This window comes from Bos grunniens, chromosome 11, assembly GCF_055505025.1.
Source record: "Bos grunniens cultivar Pamir isolate PY7600 chromosome 11, Bosgru_T2T1.0, whole genome shotgun sequence".
In the NCBI taxonomy this organism is placed as follows: domain Eukaryota; kingdom Metazoa; phylum Chordata; class Mammalia; order Artiodactyla; family Bovidae; genus Bos; species Bos grunniens.
Genome location: NC_141175.1, coordinates 33,298,811 through 33,323,499, shown reverse-complemented (window position 1 = coordinate 33,323,499; position 24,689 = coordinate 33,298,811). Strand labels below are relative to the sequence as shown.

The following is a 24,689-nucleotide window of genomic DNA, read 5'->3' as shown; positions in this document are numbered from 1 at the left end:
TAGGTAGAAACAGCCTGTTCAACAGAGTAAGGAAAAGATTTCAGTCTCTCAAAAACAAAACAGGAAATGTTAGTATAAACAGATAAATAAACATGTAAAAGAGATTTGGAAGAACATTTCCATTCACTAAGATATTGATCTGGGTACCATGATTACACATGATCTTCTTTTCTGTTCTTTTCTGACTACATGAAATTTTAAGTATCAAAAACAAATCTGAGCACACATAAAAGATTTCTTTTGTAATAAAAAATAAGTAGAAAGGCTATGACAGATGTTCACTAAATTTTGATAAACATTTCATGACATATGTAAGTCAAATCATTATGCTGTACACCTTAAACTCATACAGTGTTCTATGTCACTTATATCTCGAACTGGAAGAAAAAAATGACTAAGTCCTGGGGATGTAATGTATAGCATACTGACTATAGTTAATAATACTGTAATATATATCTGAAAGTAGCTAGAGAGTGGATCTTTGAAGTTTTCATGAGAAAAAAATTTGTAACTATGTACAGTAATGGATGTTAACTGGACTTACTGTGGTGATCATTTTGCAACACACATAAATATCAAATCATCATGTACACCTGAAACCAATATGAGGTTCGTGACATTGTACAGGAGACAGGGATCAAGACCATCCCCATGGAAAAGAAACGCAAACAAGCAAAATGGCTGTCTGGGGAGGCCTTACAAATAGCTGTGAAAAGAAGAGAAGCGAAAAGCAAAGGAGAAAAGGAAAGATATAAGCATCTGAATGCAGAGTTCTAAAGAATAGCAAGAAGAAATAAGAAAGCCTTCCTCAGCGATCAATGCAAAGAAATAGAGGAAAACAACAGAATGGAAAAGACTAGAGATCTCTTCAAGAAAATTAGAGATACCAAGGGAACATTTCATGCAAGGATGGGCTCGATAAAGGACAGAAATGGTATGGACCTAACAGAAGCAGAAGATATTAAGAAGAGATGGCAAGAATACACAGAAGAACTGTACAAAAAAGATCTTCATGACTCAGATAATCATGATGGTGTGATCACTGACCTAGAGCCAGACATCCTGGAATGTGAAGTCAAGTGGGCCTTAGAAAGCATCACTACGAACAAAGCTAGTGGAGGTGATAGAATTCCAGTGGAGCTATTTCCAATCCTGAAAGATGATGCTGTGAAAGTGCTGTACTCAACATGCCAGCAGATTTGGAAAACTCAGCAGTGGCCACAGGACTGGAAAAGGTCAGTTTTCATTCCAATCCCAAAGAAAGGCAATGCCAAAGAATGCTCAAACTACCGCACAATTGCACTCATCTCACATGCTAGTAAAGTAATGCTCAAAATTCTCCAAGCCAGGCTTCAGCAATATGTGAACCGTGAACTTCCTGACGTTCAAGCTGGTTTTAGAAAAGGCGGAGGAACCAGAGATCAAATTGCCAACGTCCGCTGGATCATGGAAAAAGCACGAGAGTTCCAGAAAAAGATCTATTTCTGCTTTATTGACTATGCCAAAGCATTTGACTGTGTGGATCACAATAAACTGTGGAAAATTCTGAAAGAGATGGGAATACCAGACCACCTGATCTGCCTCTTGAGAAATCTGTATGCAGGTCAGGAAGCAACAGTTAGAACTAGATATGGAACAACGGACTGGTTCCAAATAGGAAAAGGAGTACGTCAAGGCTGTATATTGTCACCCTGCTTATTTAATTTATATGCAGAGTACATCATGAGAAATGCTGGACTGGAAGAAACACAAGCTGGAATCAAGATTGCCGGGAGAAATATCAATAACCTCAGATATGCAGATGACACCACCCTTATGGCACAAAGTGAAGAGGAACTAAAAAGCCTCTTAATGAAAGTCAAAGAGGAGAGTGAAAAAGTTGGCTTAAAGCTCAACATTCAGAAAATGAAGATCATGGCATCTGGTCCCATCACTTCATGGGAAATAGATGGGGAAACAGCGGATACAGTGTCAGACTTTATTTTGGGGGGCTCCAAAATCACTGACGATGGTGATTGCAGCCATGAAATTAAAAGACGCTTACTCCTTGGAAGGAAAGTTATGACCAACCTAGATAGCATATTCATAAAGCAGAGACATTACTTTGCCAACAAAGGTTCGTCTAGTCAAGGCTATGGTTTTTCCTGTGGTCACGTATGGATGTGAGAGTTGGACTGTGAAGAAGGCTGAGAGCCGAAGAATTGATGCTTTTGAAGTGTGGTGTTGGAGAAGACTCTTGAGAGTCCCTTGGACTGCAAGGAGATCCAACCAGTCCATTCTGAAGAGATCAGCCCTGGGATTTCTTTGGAAGGAATGATGCTAAAGCTGAAACTCCAGTACTTTGGCCACCTCATGCGAAGAGTTGACTCATTGGAAAAGACTCTGATGCTGGGAGGGATTGGGGGCAGGAGGAGAAGGGGACGACAGAGGATGAGATGGCTGGATGGCATCACTGACTTGATGGATGTGAGTCTGGGTGAACTCCAGGAGTTGATGATGGACACGGAGGCCTGGCATGCTGCGATTCATGGAGTTGCAAAAAGTTGGACATGACTGAATGACTGAACTGAACTGATGTCAATTATATATCAATAAAAAAAATTTTTTAAAGCTTAAAAAATAAGTTGAAGAGGAAAAAAGGTAAGAAAAACCCATGTATGAAATGAAAAGTGAGAAAGTTTTGTTATCTTCTTCTCCTCAGTTGTCTTTATGGGCTCTTCTTCCCTTCCCTCTTTTTGTTTTTCCCCAAGCTTTACTGAGACGTAATCTATAGTCCCTTGGACGGCAAGGAGATCCAACCAGTCCATTCTGAAGGAGATCAGCCCTAGGATTTCTTCGGAAGGAATGATGCTAAAGCTGAAACTCCAGTACTTTGGCCACCTCATGCGAAGAGTTGACTCATTGGAAAAGACTCTGATGCTGGGAGGGATTGGGGGCAGGAGGAGAAGGGGACAACAGAGGATGAGATGGCTGGATGGCATCACTGACTCGATGGACGTGAGTCTGAGTGAACTTCGGGAGTTGGTGAAGGACAGGGAGGCCTGGTGTGCTGCGATTCATGGGGTCGCAAAGAGTCGAACACGACTGAGCGACTGAACTGAACTGCACTGAACTGAATCTATTTAGCGGGCTTCCCTGGTAGCTCAGCTGGTAAAGAATCTGCCTGAAAGGCAGGAGACCCTGGTTCAATTCCTGGGTTGGGATGATCCCCTGGAGAAGGGATAGGCTACCCACTCCAGTCTTATTGGGCCTCCCTGGTGGCTCAGTTGGTAAAGAATCCGCCTGCAATGTGGGAGACCTGGGCTCGATCCCTGGGTTGGGAAGATCCCCTGGAGGAGGGCATGGCAACCCATTCTAGTATTCTTGCCTAGAGAATCTCCATGGACAGAGGAGCCTGGGAGGTTACAGTCCATGGGGTTGCAAAGAGTCGGACATGATTGACTGACTAAGCACACACACACACAATCTATATAGCATCAAATTCACCTATTGAATTAAGTCAATGAGTTTTAGTAAAATTACAGAGTTGTACAACCATCACCACCATCCAGCTTAGATATTTTTACCACATCTTAAATTTCCCTGTGCTTGTCTGTGGTGAATGCCCATACCCACCTCTAACCTCAGGCAACTATTGATCTGCTTTCTGTCCCTACAGATTTGCCTTTCATTGGAAACCATTCATATACCTGAGGTCTTTTGTATCTGGCATCTTTCACTCAGTATTAATGTTTCTGAGGTTCAACCATTCTGTGGCATCAATCAGTAGTTTGTTCCTTTTTATTCAGAAGAGTGCTTATTAGCAGCCATTGATATAACTGTTGAAAATCAACTGACCATAAAAGTAAAGGTTTATAACTGGACTTTTCATTCTGTTATAGTAATCTATATGTTTCTTGTTGTTCAGTCGTTAAGTCATGTGCAGCTTGTTGTGACCCCATGGACTGCATGTCCTTCACTAACTCCTGAAATGTGCTCAAATTCATGTCCATTGAGTTGGTGATGTGATCTAACCATCTCATCCTCTGCAGCCCTCTTCTTCTTTTGATCTGTATGTCTATACTCATTCTAATACTACACTGTCTTGATTGTTGTATCTTTATAATAACTTTGAAACTGGTAGTCATCCAACTTTGTTCTGAATTTGCAAAACTGTCTTGGCTACTCTAGGTCCTTTACATTTCCATATAAATTTTAGCAGAAGCTTGTCAGTTTCTCAAAAAAGCATGCTGATATTCAGATAAGGAGAGTGTAATTATAAGGTCAATTTGGAGCAAATTATTATCTTTTCAATTTTTTTCCTCTCGATTTCACTATGTATAGTTTTCCATTGTTGTATCTTCAAGTTCACTAACTTTTTCTTTTACAAAGTCTAATCTGCTGCTTATCCTGTCCAGTATATTTTTCATCTCACACACTGTAGTTTTTATCTCCAGAAGTTTGATTTTGGTTTTATTTATGTTTCATGCCTTTAGTTAACACATTTAAGACTTCCTCTAGATTCATTAACATACAGAATGCATAAGTTATAACTTTTCATTCTGTCACCTGTGTAATTTCTGGGTTGGTTTTGATGACTGATTTTTCTTCTTATTATTGGTTTTATTTTCCTGTATCTTTGCACATCTGATAATTAAAAAAAAAAAAATCAGCTTCTAGGGTTTACCCTGTTAGGTGCTAGATTTTAAAAAATCCTTTAAACTTATTTTTGACCTTTGTCTGGGTCATGAGTAGGTTACATGGTAACAGTTTTAATTCTTTTGGGTACTGGGCCTAAAGCGACAAGAGCAAAGTTTAGTCTGGTGCTTATTCTGCCCTGCTTCTGAGATACAAACATTTCTGAGTATTTACTTGACACTCATGAATTTTGAGGTTTTCTATTCTGGTTGGTGGAAAGAGGAACTGGCCCTGTGTGAACTCTGAAGATGTTCCTTCAGTTCTTTCTGGGTGGTTTTCCTTGGCCTTGATTTGTGTACAGGCACACACAAACACTGATCAGTTCTCAACTTAAGACCTGAGCAGGACCTTCTGTACATCCCCGTGGTTCTCTCTCTTTGTGGTTCTCTTCTCTGTGGTACCGTTTTACTCTAGCTGCCTTGGCTTTCCCAGACTCTAAGTGCCACTACCTCAACTATGGGAAACCACTGGCTTCTGTTGGATCTCCCCTTCCTACAGCACAGCCTGGACAATTTCTACAACTGTTGTTCAATTTTTGGTTTGTTTCAGAGGGAAGAGTAAATTTCGTCCCTATTACTCCATGACCAAAAGTGGAAGCTGACAACAATTTAAAAAAGAAAAAAAGAGCTTCTTCAGATGTTTTCTGTTACATTAGCACTTTGTGCTTTTTTTTTTTCCTGACCAAATATTTCATAGTTAAATACTACTGAGGTAGAGAAAGTTATAAAGGTGCAGGAAAAAAAAAGAATATCATAATGTGATTACCCATAATTTAGTATAATTCATTCAAATCTTCCTCTATGAAGTCTTGCATAACTTTGTGGACTGCTTCTTTCCCTTATCATTATACCATAAGTATGTTTCTATGCCCTTAAATGTCTCCTTGTAAACATAAGTACAGGTTCCTGTATAATATTTTGTGTTCTGTCATTTTTAATACAAAGACTTGTCTCTGGTTAATCTGGCCAGAGATGCAGTTACTTTATTCACTGTTGCTTTTTATAGGCTACAGTTTTAAAAAAGTATTTTAAATTTTCTGTGAAAGTTTAGTCAACTTCGGACTTTCTGAATTTTTTCTTTCACTAAATGTTTAGCTACTTGTCTTCTTGGTAAAATTTATATAACTAAAGCTACATATTTTTTCCTTGTTGCTTCCTCTCTATATAATTTAATCTCTGGTAAGTAATTCTTGACTTAGAATATATACAGAAATCATTATTTTCATTTATGACTCTAGTGGGTGGGTTTTCCACACCCATCATCTTCATTTTTATATCGACTGTCTGATTAATTCTACATTTAAAATTTTAACTGTTCTAGTTATGATCCTTAAAAAAATATTTATCTGTTCCTAACGCATTTTAAATTTTATTTATGATAAAAGAATTTCTTTCAGGAAAAATATATATGTAAGGGGAGAGATGCTTAACATATTGTGAATATTATTCTGTGGGATCAAAGATAAACAATAAATAAGACTGTAAGTACATTAGCAAGCTTTTTGACATTTTTTTTTTCTGGCCTCATTTCACATTCTAACTGCCCATGTTTTCTTTATCAGATGACCTAGTTTTAGTAGAAAGAATCAGCCCAGTGAATAATAAACTTGGAGGGGTAGAGTTCTGGTCCCAGTTCTGTCACTACACTGGACCCTGGATTTCTTAGACCAGACATCTTGTTCCTTCTAGTTTAAAAATTCTACAGTTCTATCTTTGATTATGTTAAGTCTCCCTGCTGGAGCGTAAACAGCACCACAGCCATCTGGCAGCAGCAACTAGAATTAGGATTTATTTTTCCCTTGAAAGACTCATTGAGCATCTGCTTTCCCCACCAGACCACTGTGCTAAGCACCTGAGAAACCAAGATTTCAAAGGTCACACTTAGCTCACTCAAGGAAGTGTGAGCTGTTTAAAAAGAAAGGCAGCTGATAAACAAGTGGCTATAAGACAGGGTGGTGAATGCTTATGATTGGGAGTGTCAGGGAGGGTTTCCTAGAGGAGATACCTCTGAGGGGAGGGAGGAACAGGAGTGAGCCAGGTGAGGAAAGGACATTTTAGACAGAGGATACACAAAAGTCTAGGAGAGAGAGCAAGGTATGTATTCTTTCTTGAAACTTGAGAGGTTTGTTAAGGTGGAACATGGAGACATGAGGGAAGGGGAAATGGAGCTGATGAATCTGGTCAAGTTTGGGTCCTGGTGGAAAATTCAAGAATGTCTGTCCAGCAGGCAGCAGTACACGTGAGCTGAGTGATTTGGTTTAGAGATAGACAGAGAGTCATTGGCATAAAGGACTTACTGAAGCCACAGGAGTAGATGAGGTCACTCAGGAATGAGCGCAAGTAGCACGTTTACTATAGTTCACAGAAAAGGGGTCTCTGGATTGGCTCTAAAGAATCCATGAAATAGGTACAAAAGTTTCTTTTTAAATTTCCCTATTTTCTTTGGATATTACCACAGTAGATAATAAATTTTAAATTTCTAATCCTGTTCTTATGCACTCATCCTTATGGCACAATAGTCTAGAAAAATTTTCTGTTTTCAGAAATAAAAGAAAGCATGCTCTGTCATTATTATTACCCACGTTCCTTCATTTACTTTGGGCCTATATTAAGCTGTAGGATTCCCTTGCGGCTCAGTTGTAAAGAATCTGCCTGTCAATGCAGGAGACATGGGTTTGTCCCTGGGTCAGGAAGATTCCCTGGAGAAGGAAACAGCAACCCATTCTTGCCTGGGAAATCCCACGGACAGAGGAGCCTGGCAGGCTACAATTCATGGGGTCGCAAAAGAGTCAGGCATGACTTAGCAACTAAACAACAATAATAAACATTAAGTTGAAAAATGCCAAGACAAAGGACTAAAGCAAAATTAATTTATTCATCCTTTGGTTTTACTATCATTGATTAAGACAGGGATCAGCAAACTTTTTCTGCAAAGGGCTCAGATAGTTAAGATTTTCAGTTTTGCAGGTCATAACATTTCTGTAAGAACTACTTAACTCTAATGTGTGAAGTCAGCTACAGACAATATGTAAACTAATGAGCGTGGCTGTGTTCTAATAAAACTTTATTTAGAAAAATGTGGTGGTTTTTGTTTTCCTGTTTTTGGAGAAGGCTTGATTTGAAAGGATTAAAATTTTTCCAGAACCTGAACTTGTACCAACATAAAACCTGGTCTTGAAGGTTTCTACCAGCTAGCTAATCACCTTAGAGCAAGTTTATAACTTAAGAGCAATAGAAAATATTTAAAATATTGCACCTTTAAATGTTTTTATGCTCTTCAGAAAAATAAAAAAAATTTTCTCTGTGCTTTTGTTTTTCCCATGAAAAACCTGAAAGCTCTGCCATTTCATTTCAAAATGCAACTGGATGAAACTGTTACTCTCTCCACTGTACCTAGCTTCTGGGGTTTGTTTATAGTACAAATACTAACTTTATTTTTGTTTTAAATCTTACTTTTGTGAAAAACATTTTTTGTCAATCAAAAGTTGGACTGGAAGAAAACTCCAGGTACCAGATAGAGCACTTACAATGGGTAGTAACACATCTGGTTACACTGCCTGGAGAAGAAGGAAGTTCCACCCACTCATCTCGATCACTGTGTTCTATGTAGAATTTGCAAGAGATCAAAGATGCGATCCACAACCCTGAGGGAAATCATGTCAGCTTCAAAGGAAAAGGGGTTTTGGATCACCACCTTTTCAGGTGGCTTTGTCAAGAAATAGGAGCAGGGGACTTCCCTGGTGGCCCAGCAGCTTAGACTCTGTACGCCCACTTCAGGGGGCCTGAGTTTGATCCCTGGTCAGGGAACTAGAACCTGCATGCTGTAACTAAGACCCAGTGCAGCCAAATAAATATTTTTAAAAAAAAGAAACAGGAGCAGGATAGAAGTCCTCCTTTCTTGGCTTTCCAGAGATGAAGCATTAAAGATCATAACTGAAAATTTACAGAACTACTGTTTTTTTTAATTAGTTAATTTTTAATTGAAGCATAGTTGTATAATACTATATGTTTCAGGTATACAACACAGGATTCACAATTTTAAAAGGTTATATATTTATAATCATGATAAAATGTTGACTAAATTCCCTGTGATATACAAAATATCTTTGTAGCTTATTTTATACGTAGAAGCTTTTGCCTTGCCCCTAACTTGCCCCTCCTCCTTCCCTCTTCCCACTGGTAGCCACTAATGGTTTCTACACGTGTATCTGCTTCTGTCATTGTTGTTCTTTTTATATTCACTAATTTGTTTTATTTTTTTAGATTCCACATGTAACTGATGTATCACACAATATTTGTCTTTCTCTTTTTGACTTATTTCACTTAGCAAAATATCCCCCAAGTCCATCCATGTTGCAAATGGCAACATTTCATTGTATCCCTTATGGCCAAGTAGTATTCCACTGTATACACATGCCACACCCTCTTCATCCACTCACTTGCTGAAGGACATTTGCTAAGTTGCTAAGTCACTTCAGTCGTGTCCGACTCTGTGCGACCCCACAGATGGCAGCCCACCAGGCTCCCCCGTCCCTGGGATTCTCCAGGCAAGAACATTGGAGTGGGTTGCCATTTCCTTCTCCAATGCATGAAAGTGAAAAGTCGAAGTGAAGTCGCTCAGTCGTGTCCAACTCTTTGCAACCCCATGGGTTGTAGCCCACCAGGCTCCTCCATTCATGGGATTTTCCCGGCAAGAGTACTGGAGTGGGGTGCCATTGACATTTAGGTTGCTTCAATATCTTGGCTATTGAAAATAAAGTTGCTATGAACACTGGAGTGCATGTATCTTTTCAAATTAGTGTTTTCTTTTTTTCCACATAATAGATACCCAGTCTGGGGAACTGCTGGGTCACATGGTAGTTTTATTTTTAGTTTTTTGAGAAGTACAGTAAATACCTTATTTTTTAAAAAGAGAGTTTTACTGGGGAATTTATTAATGTTTGGCTTATCTGCAGTTATTTTTTCCCCAACAAATGAAATAAATCTTTTGATTTAAAGCTCTACAATCACTATCAAAATGCTACTAAGAATCTCTTTGCTGTTTTGGCTAAGTTGTCATTTTGGAAGAGCAGTGGGAAACTACATGAGACTTCTAATGCTGGAGGAAGTACTTCTGTAGGCTAGAATAAGGTGAAGGAATCGCGTCAAATTCTTTGCATAGAGAAATCAAAAGATAAAAGAAAAGAAAAAAAAAGACAAAGGAAAATACAACTCTTCTGAAAGCCACTCCTGTTCAGACAGACAATCTTATAATTAAGATACAGATTTATAATCCTTTTCTTGCCCACACATATAGTGTAAGTGATATAAACCAGCCAAAGATGACTTCATTGTCTTGAGGACAAAGAAACTGATGTGGCTTAATTTTTATTAAAATGTCTTAGAGAATTCTGATGCTCTTTGACACATGTCTCCCCAGATACTTAATTTAACAGTCAAAAGAATTTCAGCTCTTGTTGCCACCAGAATAAAAAGTCTAAATTGATTTGGCTGTCAAAGTTGATAAGCATATTACCATGTGAAAAAAATCTCTATATAGTTTCAACATTTTATTCAAAGTCAAATAGCAGACTTCTCATTGAAATTCATTTTGAAGCAGGATGAAAATTTACTTTTTCTTTCATTTATAAAATAAACAGATTTATTTCAAATTTTTTTTTTTTTTTTACAGAAACTTGCCGTTAATTTAGCATCAAAGTTTAGTTAAACCTGGTAGATTAGTCAAATGTGTTTTATTGCCACTACTAATTAGAATCTCCAAGTGATAGAAAAATCAAAAGATATCGTAACCTAGGACAAAGGAGTGCTTTTGAACTGTGGTGTTGGAGAAGACTCTTGAGAGTCCCTTGGACTGAAAGGAGAGCAAACCAGTCAATCCTAAAGGAAATCAATCCTGAATATTCATTGGAAAGACTGATTCTGAAGCTTAAACTCCAGTACTTTGGCCACTGATGTAAAGAGCTGACTCATTTGAAAAGACCCTGTTTCTGGGAAAGATTGAAGGCAGGAGGAGAAGGGGATGACAGAGGATAAGATGGTTAGATGGCATCTCCAACTCAATGGACATGAGTTTCAGTAGTCTCCGGGAGATGAAGGACAGGGAGGCCTGGTGTGCTGCAGTCCATGGGTCACAAAGAGTCGGACACAACTGAGCGACTGAACAACAACAGGACAAAGGAAATAGGAGAGAGATAGTGCAAATAAAAAAAGAACAAAGTTTTTGGAAGCCAAAAAGTTGCCTGATATTTCAGAGGAATAGCTTACAACCTAAGCAGCTAAGAGTGGAGACACCAATGAGAGGTCTGAGATAATCTGTGAAGACTGACAATCCCTGTGTAAACTATCACAAAAACAAAATTCCAAGATAATAAAAAATATGTATGCAAATTTTGAGCCTATGTATTTATACCCACTGTCTGACATGGACTTTTATTACATTCTTACAGGGATCCATGAAAGAAAGTAAGACAGTAAAAATGTGTTTTGCAGACAAAATGTTAAAAATTTTAGTGTCAGACAGGTCCTTAGCTATGGAAGAGAGAAGCCTCAAACCACTGAACCATTCGGTAGCAAGAGCTAAGCCTAGAGCTTGGATCTTCTGACCCCTGAGTCAGTGCCTTGTGGGATCTCAGTTCATCCAGGCCATGCCAGTGAAAGCCCCAATCCTAACCTCTAGGCTACCAGGGAACTCCCTCAGCATCTTTCCTCTTCAGCAAACTGCCTCAATTTCAGTGAACTGGAAACACACATGAAGAGAGAGACCTGCGTCTGATGTGGTACAGTTCTCCTTTCATGTCCCTGGGGGATTGGTTTCAGGACCCTCACAGATACAAAAATCCACGGATGCTCAAGTACCTTAGATAAAATGGAGAATAGAACCCATGTGCAATCCTCCATAAATCATCTCTAGGTCACTTTTGATACCTGATACAATGTAAATGCTATGTAAATAGGATAATAGTTCCCAGGGTGCAGGGAATTCAAGTTTTGCTTTGGGGAGCTTTCTGGAATTTTCTTGTTTTTGGTGGGGGTGGATATTTTCCACTGGGGTTGGTTGAATCCACAGATATGAAATCCATGGCTACCGGGGGCCAACTGTACGTACAAAGACAACATAAAGGTGTAAACCCTCATACCTGATCCTGGGTACTGGAAGACGTTCTGCTGCATCTGAGGATTGATTCCAGTGCCAAACTGCCCACCCATGTTTCCTGTCATGCCTCTGTTCACCATGCTGCTGCGGTTGGCCAAGGGTGCCTCGGGATTTGCTGCCAGTTGTGAAAAAGGGCTGGTAGAGGCAGGTGGTGTTCCTGGATTTGTACTATAGTTTGGTGGGTAGGGGAACTGCTGCGGAGCACCCTGAGGAAGACGGGGGTTCCCCATTTGAACCGGCAGTCCAGATGAGGGAGGGAGGCTGTTGCCAAAGCTCTGCTGCCTCATGAGCATGGCTCTTTGCTGCTGTATTAGCTGCCTCTGTCGGTGCTGTTGACTATACAACTCCCGCTGGCGCTGTGCCAACATCTGGGCATTCAGGGGTGGCTAAAAAAGAGAGAAAAAAAATCTTCCCTTACTAATGTTATTATGATTACTAATCCTTACCTAGGAAAGCTTACAGGATAAAGCCTACTAGCTTGGAGCAACAGAATATGCAGCAATTATTAGTGTACAAGGCAAACTAAAACAGAAAAGGAAGAAAACCTCTTAAATGACATCCACAGGACAGAAAATGAATTAACTACATTTTACATATTAAAGTCAAACAGGACTGAGAAAAGTCAAAGAAAACATACATTGATTAGTACTATGATATAAGCCATGAAGCCAGTTAAGAGAAACATGAAAACCATAAAGAAGAGAGAGAAAATGTGCTTGCTGATTTCTATCTTATCTGGCATTATGTTATTAGGGGACTTCTTTTCATTTCCACAAAATTCACCACGTTTCCAGTACGGAGGATATTAGTTTTCTCTTTTCTCATGGAGATCATTTATTCCACTTAACTTAAATGAATAAAATGTGATTATAGGTGATTTCAATTTTCATTATACTTTTATGTATTTTCCAAATTATCTATAATGAATGTACATTATCTTTACAATTAGGAAAACTTACAAATACCATTAGAAAAGGAAGAATCAGAAATCTAGGATCCAAGGCCAAACCAATGGTCACTTAAAAAGAAAATCTTTAATTAGAAACAAAATAATACGCAGAAATAAATGAACCCTGGTATTTTATAGCATTGCTGCAGTATGAGACTGCTCCAGGCATTAGAGTAAGTGTTTTAATAGCTATGATGTTATGAATGATGAAAGAAGTGGTAAAATTAGTTTGAAGTCTCCTTTTGGGCTACCTTGCAAAGCAACACGGCATGTCAACAAAGCCTTCCTCAGAAAATGTCCATTCAGGTCGAGGAGCTGATTAAAGCATACAGCTTCATAAAAATGAAACTTGCCAACCAGAAGTACCCCAATATGGAAGAAACTGACATATGACTTCTTAACAGAAGTTGTCTTTACGTGAACTCCAACAGTGGAGTTTTGTTTCCTTATAACCAATTTCCCCCTGCATGGACTAACCACTGAGACTTTAAGGCAGAGAAACCCATGTCTGGATCCACGGAGACACCAATATCTGCTGCTTAGCAGGAGCTTCTATCAATATTTATCCTTTTGGTTAGTATTTGCCCTCAATCCAACTAGGTCCATTTTATGGAGAAAAGTTTGTCTGAATCCTTTCTAAAATACCTCATCTCCCCAATTTTTGAGTTCTTGGCTGGGAAATTAAAAAAAAAAAAAGTGGTTGAGGGAATTCCCTGGCGGTCCAGTGGCTGGGACTAAGTGTTTTCACTACTGTGGGCCCAAGTTCAATCCCTAGAGAACTAAGATCCCACAAGCCACATGGTGCAGCCAAAAAAAAAGTATATTGAAGTATGTGCAGAAGTAAGGAGGAAAGACTATATCACACACTTAGAAGGCTACCTGGTTCTTTTTATGTTTCGTTTCAATGGCCGTGAGCTCACACACAGGATTGTTAAAACAAAAATTGGAAAATGCTGATGCTCAGATTGAACAGAGAACACAAGGCAGTTAAGATAACTAAGCAATGTGACTGGGTTTTGATCAGGTTTCAGGTACTGTGCACACAGTTTCATAACCTTGGCTTCTTATTACTGATACTATTCAGGACAGCAATAAGAGTTTTCTACTTAGTCATCTCATATCTAACAGCAATGACAACAATAACAATAAAACGAAACAAAGAACCCTCAGCTTTAGATCAAATATCAGTAGCGGGTACCACAAGCTGATTATAAATTCATTTTAATAGAAAGCTACAGTACAAACATCATTAAGAGATAAGTTCACAGACCATTTCAAAAACACCTAAGTCAACACTCTAAGAAACACAACTTGGGTTAGAGAAGTACTAACAATGCCTGGTTTTCTCACATTACCTGAGGTGTAATTTGCTGCTGCATGCCTGATCTCATATTGATGCCAACAGGAGCGTTTGCTGCAAATTGGTTCAAGATAGCTTGCCGATTTTGGTGTATCAACTAGAGAAAAATAGAACAATGAGATAAACTTCTACACACAAACATATAGCATGGCCCTTTAGAGTAACATAAACTTTTTATTGATTATTAAGAGGTTTTAGTATTGCAAGTTTAGTAAGATTATTTCCCACATTTGCCAAAAGGTGGCAATTCCTAACATTTATCAAATACTTTCTGCCTGCTGCTGCTGCTGCTGCTGCTAAGTTGCTTCAGTCGTGTCCGACTCTGTGCGACCCCAGAGACAGAAGCCCACCAGGCTCCCCTGTCCCTGGGATTCTCCAGGCAAGAACACTGGAGTGGGTTGCCATTTCCCTCTCCAATGCATGAAAGTGAAAAGTGAAAGGCAAGTCGCTCAGTCGTGTCCAACTCTTAGCAACCCCATGGACTACAGCCTACCAGGCTCCTCCATCCATGGGATTTTCCAGGCAAGAGTGCTGGAGTGGGGTGCCATTGCCTTCTCCAGACTTTCTGCCTACAGGACTCTAAATATGGCAGAGCATTTAAAAGTAGAATACACACACAACATAAATATATATAAAGTACACACATGTATGTACATGCACATATGCCTATATGCATATATTACAGGTGCATGTATTCTATTTTTATGCTCTGCCATATTTAGTGTTCTGCAGTGTTTATACATACATGTATTGCACACAAATATGTTTATCATGCTTTCTTTTTGTAATTTTTAAAACTCTTTATCTTGTATTGGGGTATAGTCAGTTTTGGGGGGCTCCAAAATCACTGCAGATGGTGACTGCAGTCATGAAATTAAACAACGCTTGCTCCTTGAAAGAAAAGCTATGACCAACCTAGACAGTATATTAAAAAGCAGAGACATTACTTTTATCAACAAAGGTCCATCTAGTCAAAGCTATGGTTTTTTCCAGTAGTCAAGTATGGATGTGAGAGCCGGACTTATAAAGAAAGCTGAGCACCGAAGAATTGATGCTTTTGAACTGTGGTGTTGGAGAAGACTCTTGAGAGTCCCTTGGACTGCAAGGAGATCCAACCAGTTCATCCTAAAGGAAAGCAGTCCTGAATATTCATTGGAAGGACTGATGCTGAAGCTGAAACTCCAATACTTTGGCCACCTGATGTGAAGAACCGACTCATTGGAGAAGACCCTGATGCTGGGAAAGTTTGAAGGCGGGAGGAGAAGGGGACAACAGAGGATGAGATGGTGGGATGGCATGATGAACGCGATGGACATGAGTTTGAGTAGGCTCCAGGAGTTGGTGATGGAGAAGAAGGCCTGATGTGCTGCAGTCCATGGGGTTGCAAAGAGTCGGACACGAATGAGTGACTGAAGTGAACTGATAGTCAATTAACAATGCTGTGATAGTTTTACGTGAATAGTAAAGGGATTCAGCCATACCTATATATCCCCCAAACTCCCCTCACATCCAGGCTGCCACATAACAAGTTCCATGTGCTATACAGTAGGTCCTTGCTGGTTATCTATTTTAGATCAGGCTTTTTAAAACTCATTAATATTTAGTTATTTCAGACATGTGCAATAATGGAGAAAAAAGAAACATCAGCCTTGGTCTTAAAGGTTGTGAGTAAAAAAGTACACATACATAGGGAACACTCTCTAAAGGTCTGGAAGATGAATGGAAAAGTTGATGTACTTCTGACTTGGAGGGTACCTGTCTGATGGGCACGTATTTGGGAAAAATCCAATGTGATTTCATTAGCTGGAGAGAATTATGTAAGAAACAAATGGTCTGAGAAAATGGACTATTTATTTAACTAGAAGAAGTAATTATACTTTAGACCAGCATTTCCCAAATTGGTGTTCTAAAGAACATTGTTCTGCAGGATATTAATAGATGTGCCAGGAAAATAGCATGCTGTGCTGTATTAAGCATTGGAAATAATGGGTTACACAAGGTGAAACAGATTTCTTTAGTGTAGTAACTCTATGAGCCTTCAATTGGCTAAAGCACACTGTGGAGCTCCAAGAAGGGGATAAACTATGCAATTCATTTATTGTGAACCTTTTTTTCTGACATATAGCCATTTATTATTATTTCCTAGAACAATCTTCTATGGTACACTAGTTTGAAAGATACTGTCTATATCAGGCTCAGGATTCTGTATCAGAGGTATGCCTTAACTTTAGCAGGTAAGGAAACAAGCATCCTTAGAAAGGGTATTTCCTGATAAACAATCTACTGCTTCAAGGATTACTTGTTCAATAACTTGATATGAATAAACTGGTAAGGGAGATAATAATAACAATGATATAAACCTTGTTTTGTGTTGATATAGTACTTTATAATTTATAAATTTCTTATAGTCAACCTATCAATATATTTTAATATCTTCATATTTAATACATTTAATACATTTTAATATACTATTTACAAACTAGAAAGTCTCTGAAAGTTTTATAAGAGACTCCAAAGAGCTGTGAATAGTGATTCAATCTCTCATCTCTAATAAGCTCAATTCTTAACTCTGGTTTCATTCATTTTTTGACTCCAATAATTCATGGGGTCGCAAAGAGTCGGACACGACTGAGCGACTGAACTGAACTGAATTGAGATTAGAAAACAAAATGACTTGGAGGGAGAAGCCCAATATAATATAAATATTACAATGATAACTTTCAGGCACTGTGGAATAGGATAAAACATTCAGAATCACGTCAAAAATAAAGATAACCAATATTATGTCTCTAAAAGTCAAAAAGGCTCTTAAAAGTCTAAAAATCTACATACTTCTTAAACTCAAACTTATGTCAGATCTTAGACATAAGTTTAAATTAACCATTAGTTTTACAAAGATTTATCAAAAAACTTGGTATATGCAAGATACTAAATAAAGTTTGAAGCCTACAAAAGTGAGTAAATTTCTATTTTCTGGGAATTCCCTGTTGAGGTCAATACAAAACAGTGCAATGAACAAGTTATAGGCTGAATATATAGAGAGATGTACAGCAGCATGGGGCAGCAACTAACTTAGCCTAGGACATGAAGACAGGGACCAAGAGCGTGAGTGAGCTCAATGGGACCTTGAAAGATGAGAATGCCAGGTGGCAAAGAGGGCAGTAGAGTGAACTCAAGGCAGAAGGAACAGCAAGTCCCAAAACCGAAGACACAGGGAATGAAAACAGGTGAAGAAAAGTAACATTGCCAGGAGTGTGGGAGTTGGGATTCCACACTGACAGCTTTATATATTCTTTGCATTGTGAGATAACGTGAAAATGAAATGGTTGGGGACAGAGGAAAAATGAGAAGTAATAAAAATGAAAAAACAACCTTAAAAAAATAAATCAAAACCCTATAAAATAAATAGGTAATTTTTAGAAGCAGAAGGAATTGTTCTAAAAGCAGCAATCTACAAGCACTTTCTGTTAAATAAAAATGATCTATTTCTACCCTCAGAAAAACTCTTATTTTCCCCTTCCCTTGACTATCTGTGTGTACAACCTAATGCTGTGTACAACAATTTCACTCTGACCTGCCTCTTCTTTCTGATTACTAAAATTTTACCCATTTTCCAGCAACTTCTTCTAAGGAAGTTCTCCTAAAAGGATCACCATGTCCTTAATCTCCCCTGAAATCTTAATTTTTCTTAGTTAGGGAGTTGGGAGGAGAGAGGTTGATAATCGTTAGAGCTGGTAACACAAATTCAAAAGCAAGCCTATAAAGGTCTCGTTGACAGGCTTGTTGTATTACTAAAGGAGATGTATGTGGGGCTTGTGGCCAGTGGAAAAGCACAAACCCAGCCTATGTGTATAAAATTCACACATGTGCGTGCACACACACACAATTCAAGGCTTGCTGTCACTTTGTCTGTCTGAATGGATTTTTCCCCCCAATGCCTTAACAAGAAGTCCTCCTACAGTAAACCTAAAAGATGATTATCTTGTCAAGAAGTTCTCAACCAGGGGTATTCTGCCCCATAAAGGACAGTTGGCAATACATGAGGACATTTTTGGTTATCACAACTTGGGGAGGGGCTGCTCTTAGTATCTGCTGGGTAGAGGCAAGGGATGCTGCTAAACATCTCCCAATGCACCAGAAGCACCCCCTTAACAAGAATTATCCAGTTTCAAAACACTAATAGTGATGAGGCTAAGAATCCTGATTCAGTCACCATGTAAATCATTGCCAAGACAAAGATTTCCTTAAGGAAGCTTATTCTTTTATCAAGCAGTTTTTATTGCCAAAAGTTTTGTTTCTCATCTAGAATTAAAAAAATCAAAAACAAAAAACCTCTTTCTGAACCACAGTTGGTATAATCTGCAGATGCGGAACCTGAAGATACAGAGGGCTGAATAAGTTTTGAATACCCCAGGCTGACGATAAGCTCTGAAAACTGCCTCTATCTCTTTATTCTTTGCATTCCTCTCAGGACCTGGTACAGTCACTATAAACATGTTCTGTGAAAAATTAAATACAGGGGAGCTAGTAAGTATTTCTTATTCTTGTGCTGTCTAATGATGAATGCCAAGTTATAACAAGAAGCAGTTTATCTTAAGTCATATTCAGAACATATTATTAATACTATACCCTCGCTTTGTTTCTCTTTTTCCTTCTCTTCCCTTAATTTCCCTTTGTGTCTTTTATTTCACCCTAACATTTAAAAATTATTCCTTATTAGTCTACCATTAAAAGTTTTTCACCTTATGCCATCTCTTTCTTTCTCCCTTTCATCATCTTCCTCTTTTTAAGTAGCATGGAAGCACATTTTATATTATTTGTTATATTTATTGAATATAATTGCATAATAATAGCGAGTATTTACTAAATGGGACTACATGCCAAGCACTCTGTTAAGAGCTTTATATTCAAGCTCTACATCTATTAATGGCTTCCCTGGTGGCTCAGGGATAAAGAATCCGCCTGCCGCCTGTAATGCAGGGGACGTGAGTTCGACCCCTGGGTTGGGAAGATACTCTGGAGGAGGAAATGGCAACCCACTCCAATATTCTTGCCTGGAAAGTCCCATGGACAGAGAAGCCTGGTGGGCTATGATCCATGGGGTCGAAAAAGAGTGGGACATGACTTAGCGAATAAACAACAACATCTATTAATGTTATCTCATTTAGTCCACATACCACCTAAGAGGTAAAGGAATTATTTATTAGATTCTTTTTAAAGATGATAAATCATAGGCTTTAATACGGTAAATAATCTTACTACTGACCCACCTCACATAAGGTTAGAACTAGGACTTGAAACCAGAGCTAACTCTATCATGCTGCCGCTCTAATAAATTTAGCTCCTTCTTCCTCTTCCTTCTGCTATTAGTAAAGCTCCAGAGAACTTCTTTAAATGCTTTTTTAAAAATCCAAAGCAAAACAGACATATGGCTAAAGAAATATAAAAGAGTAATAACAGCAGAAGCAACAACCTACATTCCTGGTCCCATTTCCCAGAGGATAGTTTTAGCCATTTGGGTTTCTAGTTCTTAATGATTACCCTTATAACTGCTGCTTATACAGTCCTAATTACACCTGCATATTATTTGTCATGAGAGAAAATATTTATCAGCAGTATCTCTTGATGCTCTACTTTAGAAATTAAGCTATGCTTCAAAATTATTAATTTAATAATTATATGAGATGTTCATCCTAAATATTTTTTATCTCAAAAAATGGAAGTAAATTGCTTTGAAACTCTTGGTGTTAAAGGACTTTGTTATGAGCCAGCAGTCTTTAATTGAATGAGTCACCCTTATTCTTATCAGAGCAGACTAAGGATGACTTTTTGTGTCATAAAGGGTCTGGGAGTGGACTTAACACCTTTAGTGCATTGGGTTGGCCAAAAAATTCATTTGAATTTTTCCACAACATCCTATGGAAAACCCACACCAACCTTTTGGTCAATCTAATAGCATTTGGGCTGTCTTGTTACATAGAGCTATTAGCACATCCCTTTAAAAAGACACCTGTTGAACAAGGGTATTCACCTGCTGTTGTCCTTGCAATCGTTGTTGAAGTTGAAGTCTAAGTTGGTTGGGTGCAGCTGGAGGTCTGTTTAGCGTCTGCCTGGGCTGCATGCCCATGCCAGGTGAAAAAGCACCTCGAGGAGGTGTTACTTGAACAGGCATAGTCCCCAGTGAAGGTTTTTGCCTGACCATGCCTTGGAAAGGGCTAGAGAGATTGGCAGTAGGCGAAGGAGAAGAATAAGGCTGGGAATAAAGGTTGGGTCTTTCTTCCATCATCAATGGTGGTGTTGCTTGCTGTGGTGGAAATCTCTCTGATAATACATCTAATCCACCTCCCTGTTGGAAAATAAGCCAGAAGATTTTACAAATACATTTCTGCCAATGAATGACATGCTTCTCTATACAATTTTGGATCTGAGATCGTATGAAGCTCTCCAGAAGTTTGCTATTAATACTTAAAGGAATCACTTATGTAAGTTGCTTCTGAAATGGTGTAATACATTAACTGGGATGTTTAAAATCTCAGTAAAGAGAGATGAAAATATGGTTAAAATTAAGGCCCTAAATCAATGAAATAAAGCTAAATGGTTTGAAAAGAACCTCACTGCAAAGCCTAAGAATCAACAAATGTTAAATTGAATAGATTACCATGAGAAGTAGATTCCTAAAGGAGGGATTAATTTTTCTATGTCAAATATAGAATTCATGCTTTTATCTTGTTTGAAAAAAAAAATTCACAGCTGACCTAACAGAATGCCATACAGCTACGGCTTTCAAACTTTTTGACTATTACTTATTGAAAGAAATATAATTTAAATTATGACCTACTGTTTGTGTATGTAACTGAAAACAGAGTTTCATGAAACACAACTTTCCCTTTTTCTGCATTCTGACAGTCTTTATTCTACATTATTCTATCCATTAAAAAAAATGCTGGTCATGATGCACTAAATTGATTTTTTAACTCCAAAGTCTCAAAAATACTAACCTGGAAGTTGGAATGTTATAGAACATATAGGCTGAAGTCTAGCATGAATGAAGGATAAATTAAGTCCTAAAATAAGAATAATATAAAATCTGGATTCTATTCTAGGGAAAGCTTCTAAGATTATGTTCCATAGTAAAAGGCTATAACTCTGTAATTATTATGACAGGCTTTTTGTTTTAAAAGCCCATTATTTAATTATTATATATTTTGATAACTTTCACAAGGGTAAATTATAAAATAGCTACCATACAGTGAGAGTCATATGAAAAAGTCTTGCTTAAAAATACTCTTCTAGCTTTTCAGGGCTGCATCATCTAAAAAAGGCCAACTGTAGTACATACCTGAACAAGCTTGTCAATTCCCAAAGCTCTGTCTAGTTCAGCTAGCTCAGTTTCATCTTTTCCACTGAGGAAGGATACCAGCTGTTCAAGAAGGGCCTTCTCATCATTTCTTCCTTCGACTGTTGTTGGTGGACAGAGAAGTTCATCTAATTGTGAACTAATACACTGGCTGAAGAATCAAAAGATAAGAAAAATAAAGACTGATGTAGCAAATAAGTATTCAACCTTAAGAATACAAATATACATACACATATATGCAAATCTAGTTCTAGGAAATTGCCGAGATTTTTTTAAAACCAATTCTTATGCAATGAAATTTTCTATACTTAATGTGCAGAAATTTATGAACATTTGGTATGCAGCTTGAATATATTTTTCATTATTTTGTCAATCACTGAACTTTGTTTCCACGTTCTTCATGTTAGCTTACAGAAATAGCCTGAAAAATTAACCATAGTTAAGAGAAAATAGTTTTTAACACAAGTAAAAAATAAAAATCAACCAAAAACTAAAAAAAAAAAAAATTTAATCTAAATAAAATTTTATACTATTTATTCTATTTATATTCTATAGGTGCAATTAATTCTTGATAATTGAACCATATGAAAACAGTACACATTATATGTATTACTTAACTTTCAAGGATGATCAAATCATGCTGATAACATGAAAAAAGAAATCAAACTAGAAAAATGCTCAGTGTTAACCAACAAATTGTTGATTACATGTAGGAAATACATAGTCTAATCCAATTGATATCAATTGATGCATAAAACTTAAAGATATATAGAAAATTACACTAGTACTAATACTACTTCTATAATGATAAGGATTCTTCTTTGGGGAAGGTAAACAAGGCTAGAGGTCATAATTAAGGCTTCACACTCAATGCTACCTAGTCACCCTTTGGTTGCTATATATGAGATGCACTATATGTGTTATAGTGCATATAGCTATATAGCTCTACACTATATGTGTAGAGCTACCTGCGTGGATTGAGAAATCAAATTCTACTCAAGTGGGGATACTGAGCAGATGTAGAAAGTATCTTCCCTTCTTATGTATTCTTGCTCCAAACAAAGAGAAAAGCTGGACAAAATAATTATACAACTAAGAACTCAAGAGCAATAGAGTTGTTGTGCTGAGGCCAATTCATCTACCAGTCCCAGAAATTTTACGGTAATCAATCAAAGCAAAGTAAGAGATGAAAAATAAAGCTGCATACTATATCAATCTCTTGGTAATTAAAATATACACTAGTCTTGCAGTCATGCAGTAAATAAATCTGTTTGATTTGGTGTCCTCCCCCATCTTTTTCTTTTCATTAAACCTTCACCTTCCATTAATATCTATAAAACACCAATACAAACTGGAATCTAGTTTGGGAAAAGCAGTTCTTTGCTGTAGAAGATGGTATCTGTTACTTGATAATACACAAAATGTACTACTCACTCTTCTGGCTTATTCTGATTTACAGCTGTCACTGTATTATTTGCCCATGGAATCTGATCACCAGTTCCTGGTTGTCCAAACTGGTTATCAATTGCTTCTAATTCCAGTTCAGGTAATCCTGGTTAAAGAAAGAAAGGTTAGAAGTCAGGATGTATTAAAACAGAAGATATGACAATATTTTTCAGAAGTAAAATATTATATAGTAGAGTGAGATTTCCCCTATAAAATACTACCTCAATGATACAAAGGTCACTTATTCAGAAACTTACTCTATCTAGAATGTGACATAATAACAGGTAAATGAGAAAGTGAGAAAAGTTCTTTGAATCAAACAGAATCTGGACTTCCCTGGTTGTCCAGTGGCTAAGACTCCATGCTCCCAATGTGGGGAGCCCAGGTTCAATCCCTGTTTGGGGAACCCAAACATGCCACATGCCACAACTAAAACCCAGCACAACCAAATAAATAAATAAGTAAACAAAATAAATGCAAAGAAAATGTGACATTAAAGGTTTTTATACATTACCATAAGAGAATCACTTAGAACTTCTTCAGATATTACTGATTTTAAAAATGATCATAACAATTTCAGTTAACTGCTTTTTCAGTCTATACCCTATTCAGTTCAGTCGCTCAGTAGTGTCCGACTCTTGGCGACCCCATGAATCGCAGCACGCCAGGCCTCCCTGTCCATCACCAACTCCCGGAGTTCACCCAAACTCATGTGCATCGAGTCGGTGATGCCATCCAGCCATCTCATCCTCTGTTGTCCCCTTCTTCTCCTGCCCCCAATCCCAGTATGGAATATGCAATAAGTAGGGACACTGCTACTGTCATGAAATGTTTGAGAGATGCAAGTAAAGGATAAAATATGCTCTACAAAAGGCAGAATCAGAAGCTAAATTGCACTGCAAACTGGGGCCATTTAGTAAATGGACAAAAAAACTCTACAGTGGTTAACTGAGAATATAGCTGTACAATAATGGTTTGATAATTGTTGTCTATAATGATGACAAACGAAAAAAAGAGGTTGAGTTATGCTTTATGATGTAGTGGTAAAGAATTCGCCTGCCAATACAAGAGACACAGGAGATGCAGGTTTGATCCTTGGGGCAGGAAGATCTTCTGGAGTAGAAATGGCAACCCACTCTAGTATTCTTGCCTGGAGAATGTTATGGACAGAAGAGCCTGGTGGGCTACAGTCCCTGGGGTTGCAAAGAGTCGGGCACAAGTGACCAGAGCGCTACAGTACAATGGAAGATGGCAGTATGTACAATTTTTTTGGAAAGCTTTGATTACTTCTCTACTACTTATATTAGGGAAAAAACTGTAAAGAACCTAAATTCCAGAAATTCATTCATTAATGAATTATGGTATAGATATTTATAACATGTTGATAAATGAAAAAGGAAAAAAGTATAATCCAATACATTATTTTCAGGAGGAGTCTACTCTTAGGATATTATAAAATTTCTATATATTAATAGAATAAATCTAGTAAGCTATATATTCTTGGTAGATTTTAGGTTGTGAGACTAAGGATTACTTTATTTTCTTTTAATGTTTCTGATGGCTATTTGTAATCCTGAAAAGGAATAAAATTTATGTTAAAGCCCTAACCTCTAGTACTTCAGAATGTCATTATATTTGGGGACAAGGCTCTGAGTGAAGTGATTAAGAGTTGTCAGGGTGGCTCTACTTCAAACACTTCAGTATAACTGGTGTTATAAGAAGAGGTGATTAGGACAGAGATGACACAG

The 24,689-nt window shown here is 37.8% G+C and overlaps 1 protein-coding gene across 21 annotated transcripts in view; it reads right to left on the bottom strand.

Moving 5' to 3' along the window:
- Positions 1 to 24,689, bottom strand: part of NCOA1 (nuclear receptor coactivator 1) — a 219,228-nt gene that overhangs the window by 17,217 nt on the left and 177,322 nt on the right. For all 21 annotated transcript variants that reach the window (XM_086325836.1, XM_086325842.1, XM_086325823.1 and 18 more), the window contains 5 exons: positions 22,930 to 23,047; positions 21,478 to 21,646; positions 20,170 to 20,484; positions 14,134 to 14,235; positions 11,813 to 12,215 (listed from right to left, as the gene is read on the bottom strand). In XM_086325836.1, the coding sequence (XP_086181962.1) occupies positions 11,813 to 12,215; positions 14,134 to 14,235; positions 20,170 to 20,484; positions 21,478 to 21,646; positions 22,930 to 23,047 (1,107 nt within the window). The remainder of the gene's footprint in view (positions 1 to 11,812; positions 12,216 to 14,133; positions 14,236 to 20,169; positions 20,485 to 21,477; positions 21,647 to 22,929; positions 23,048 to 24,689) is intronic.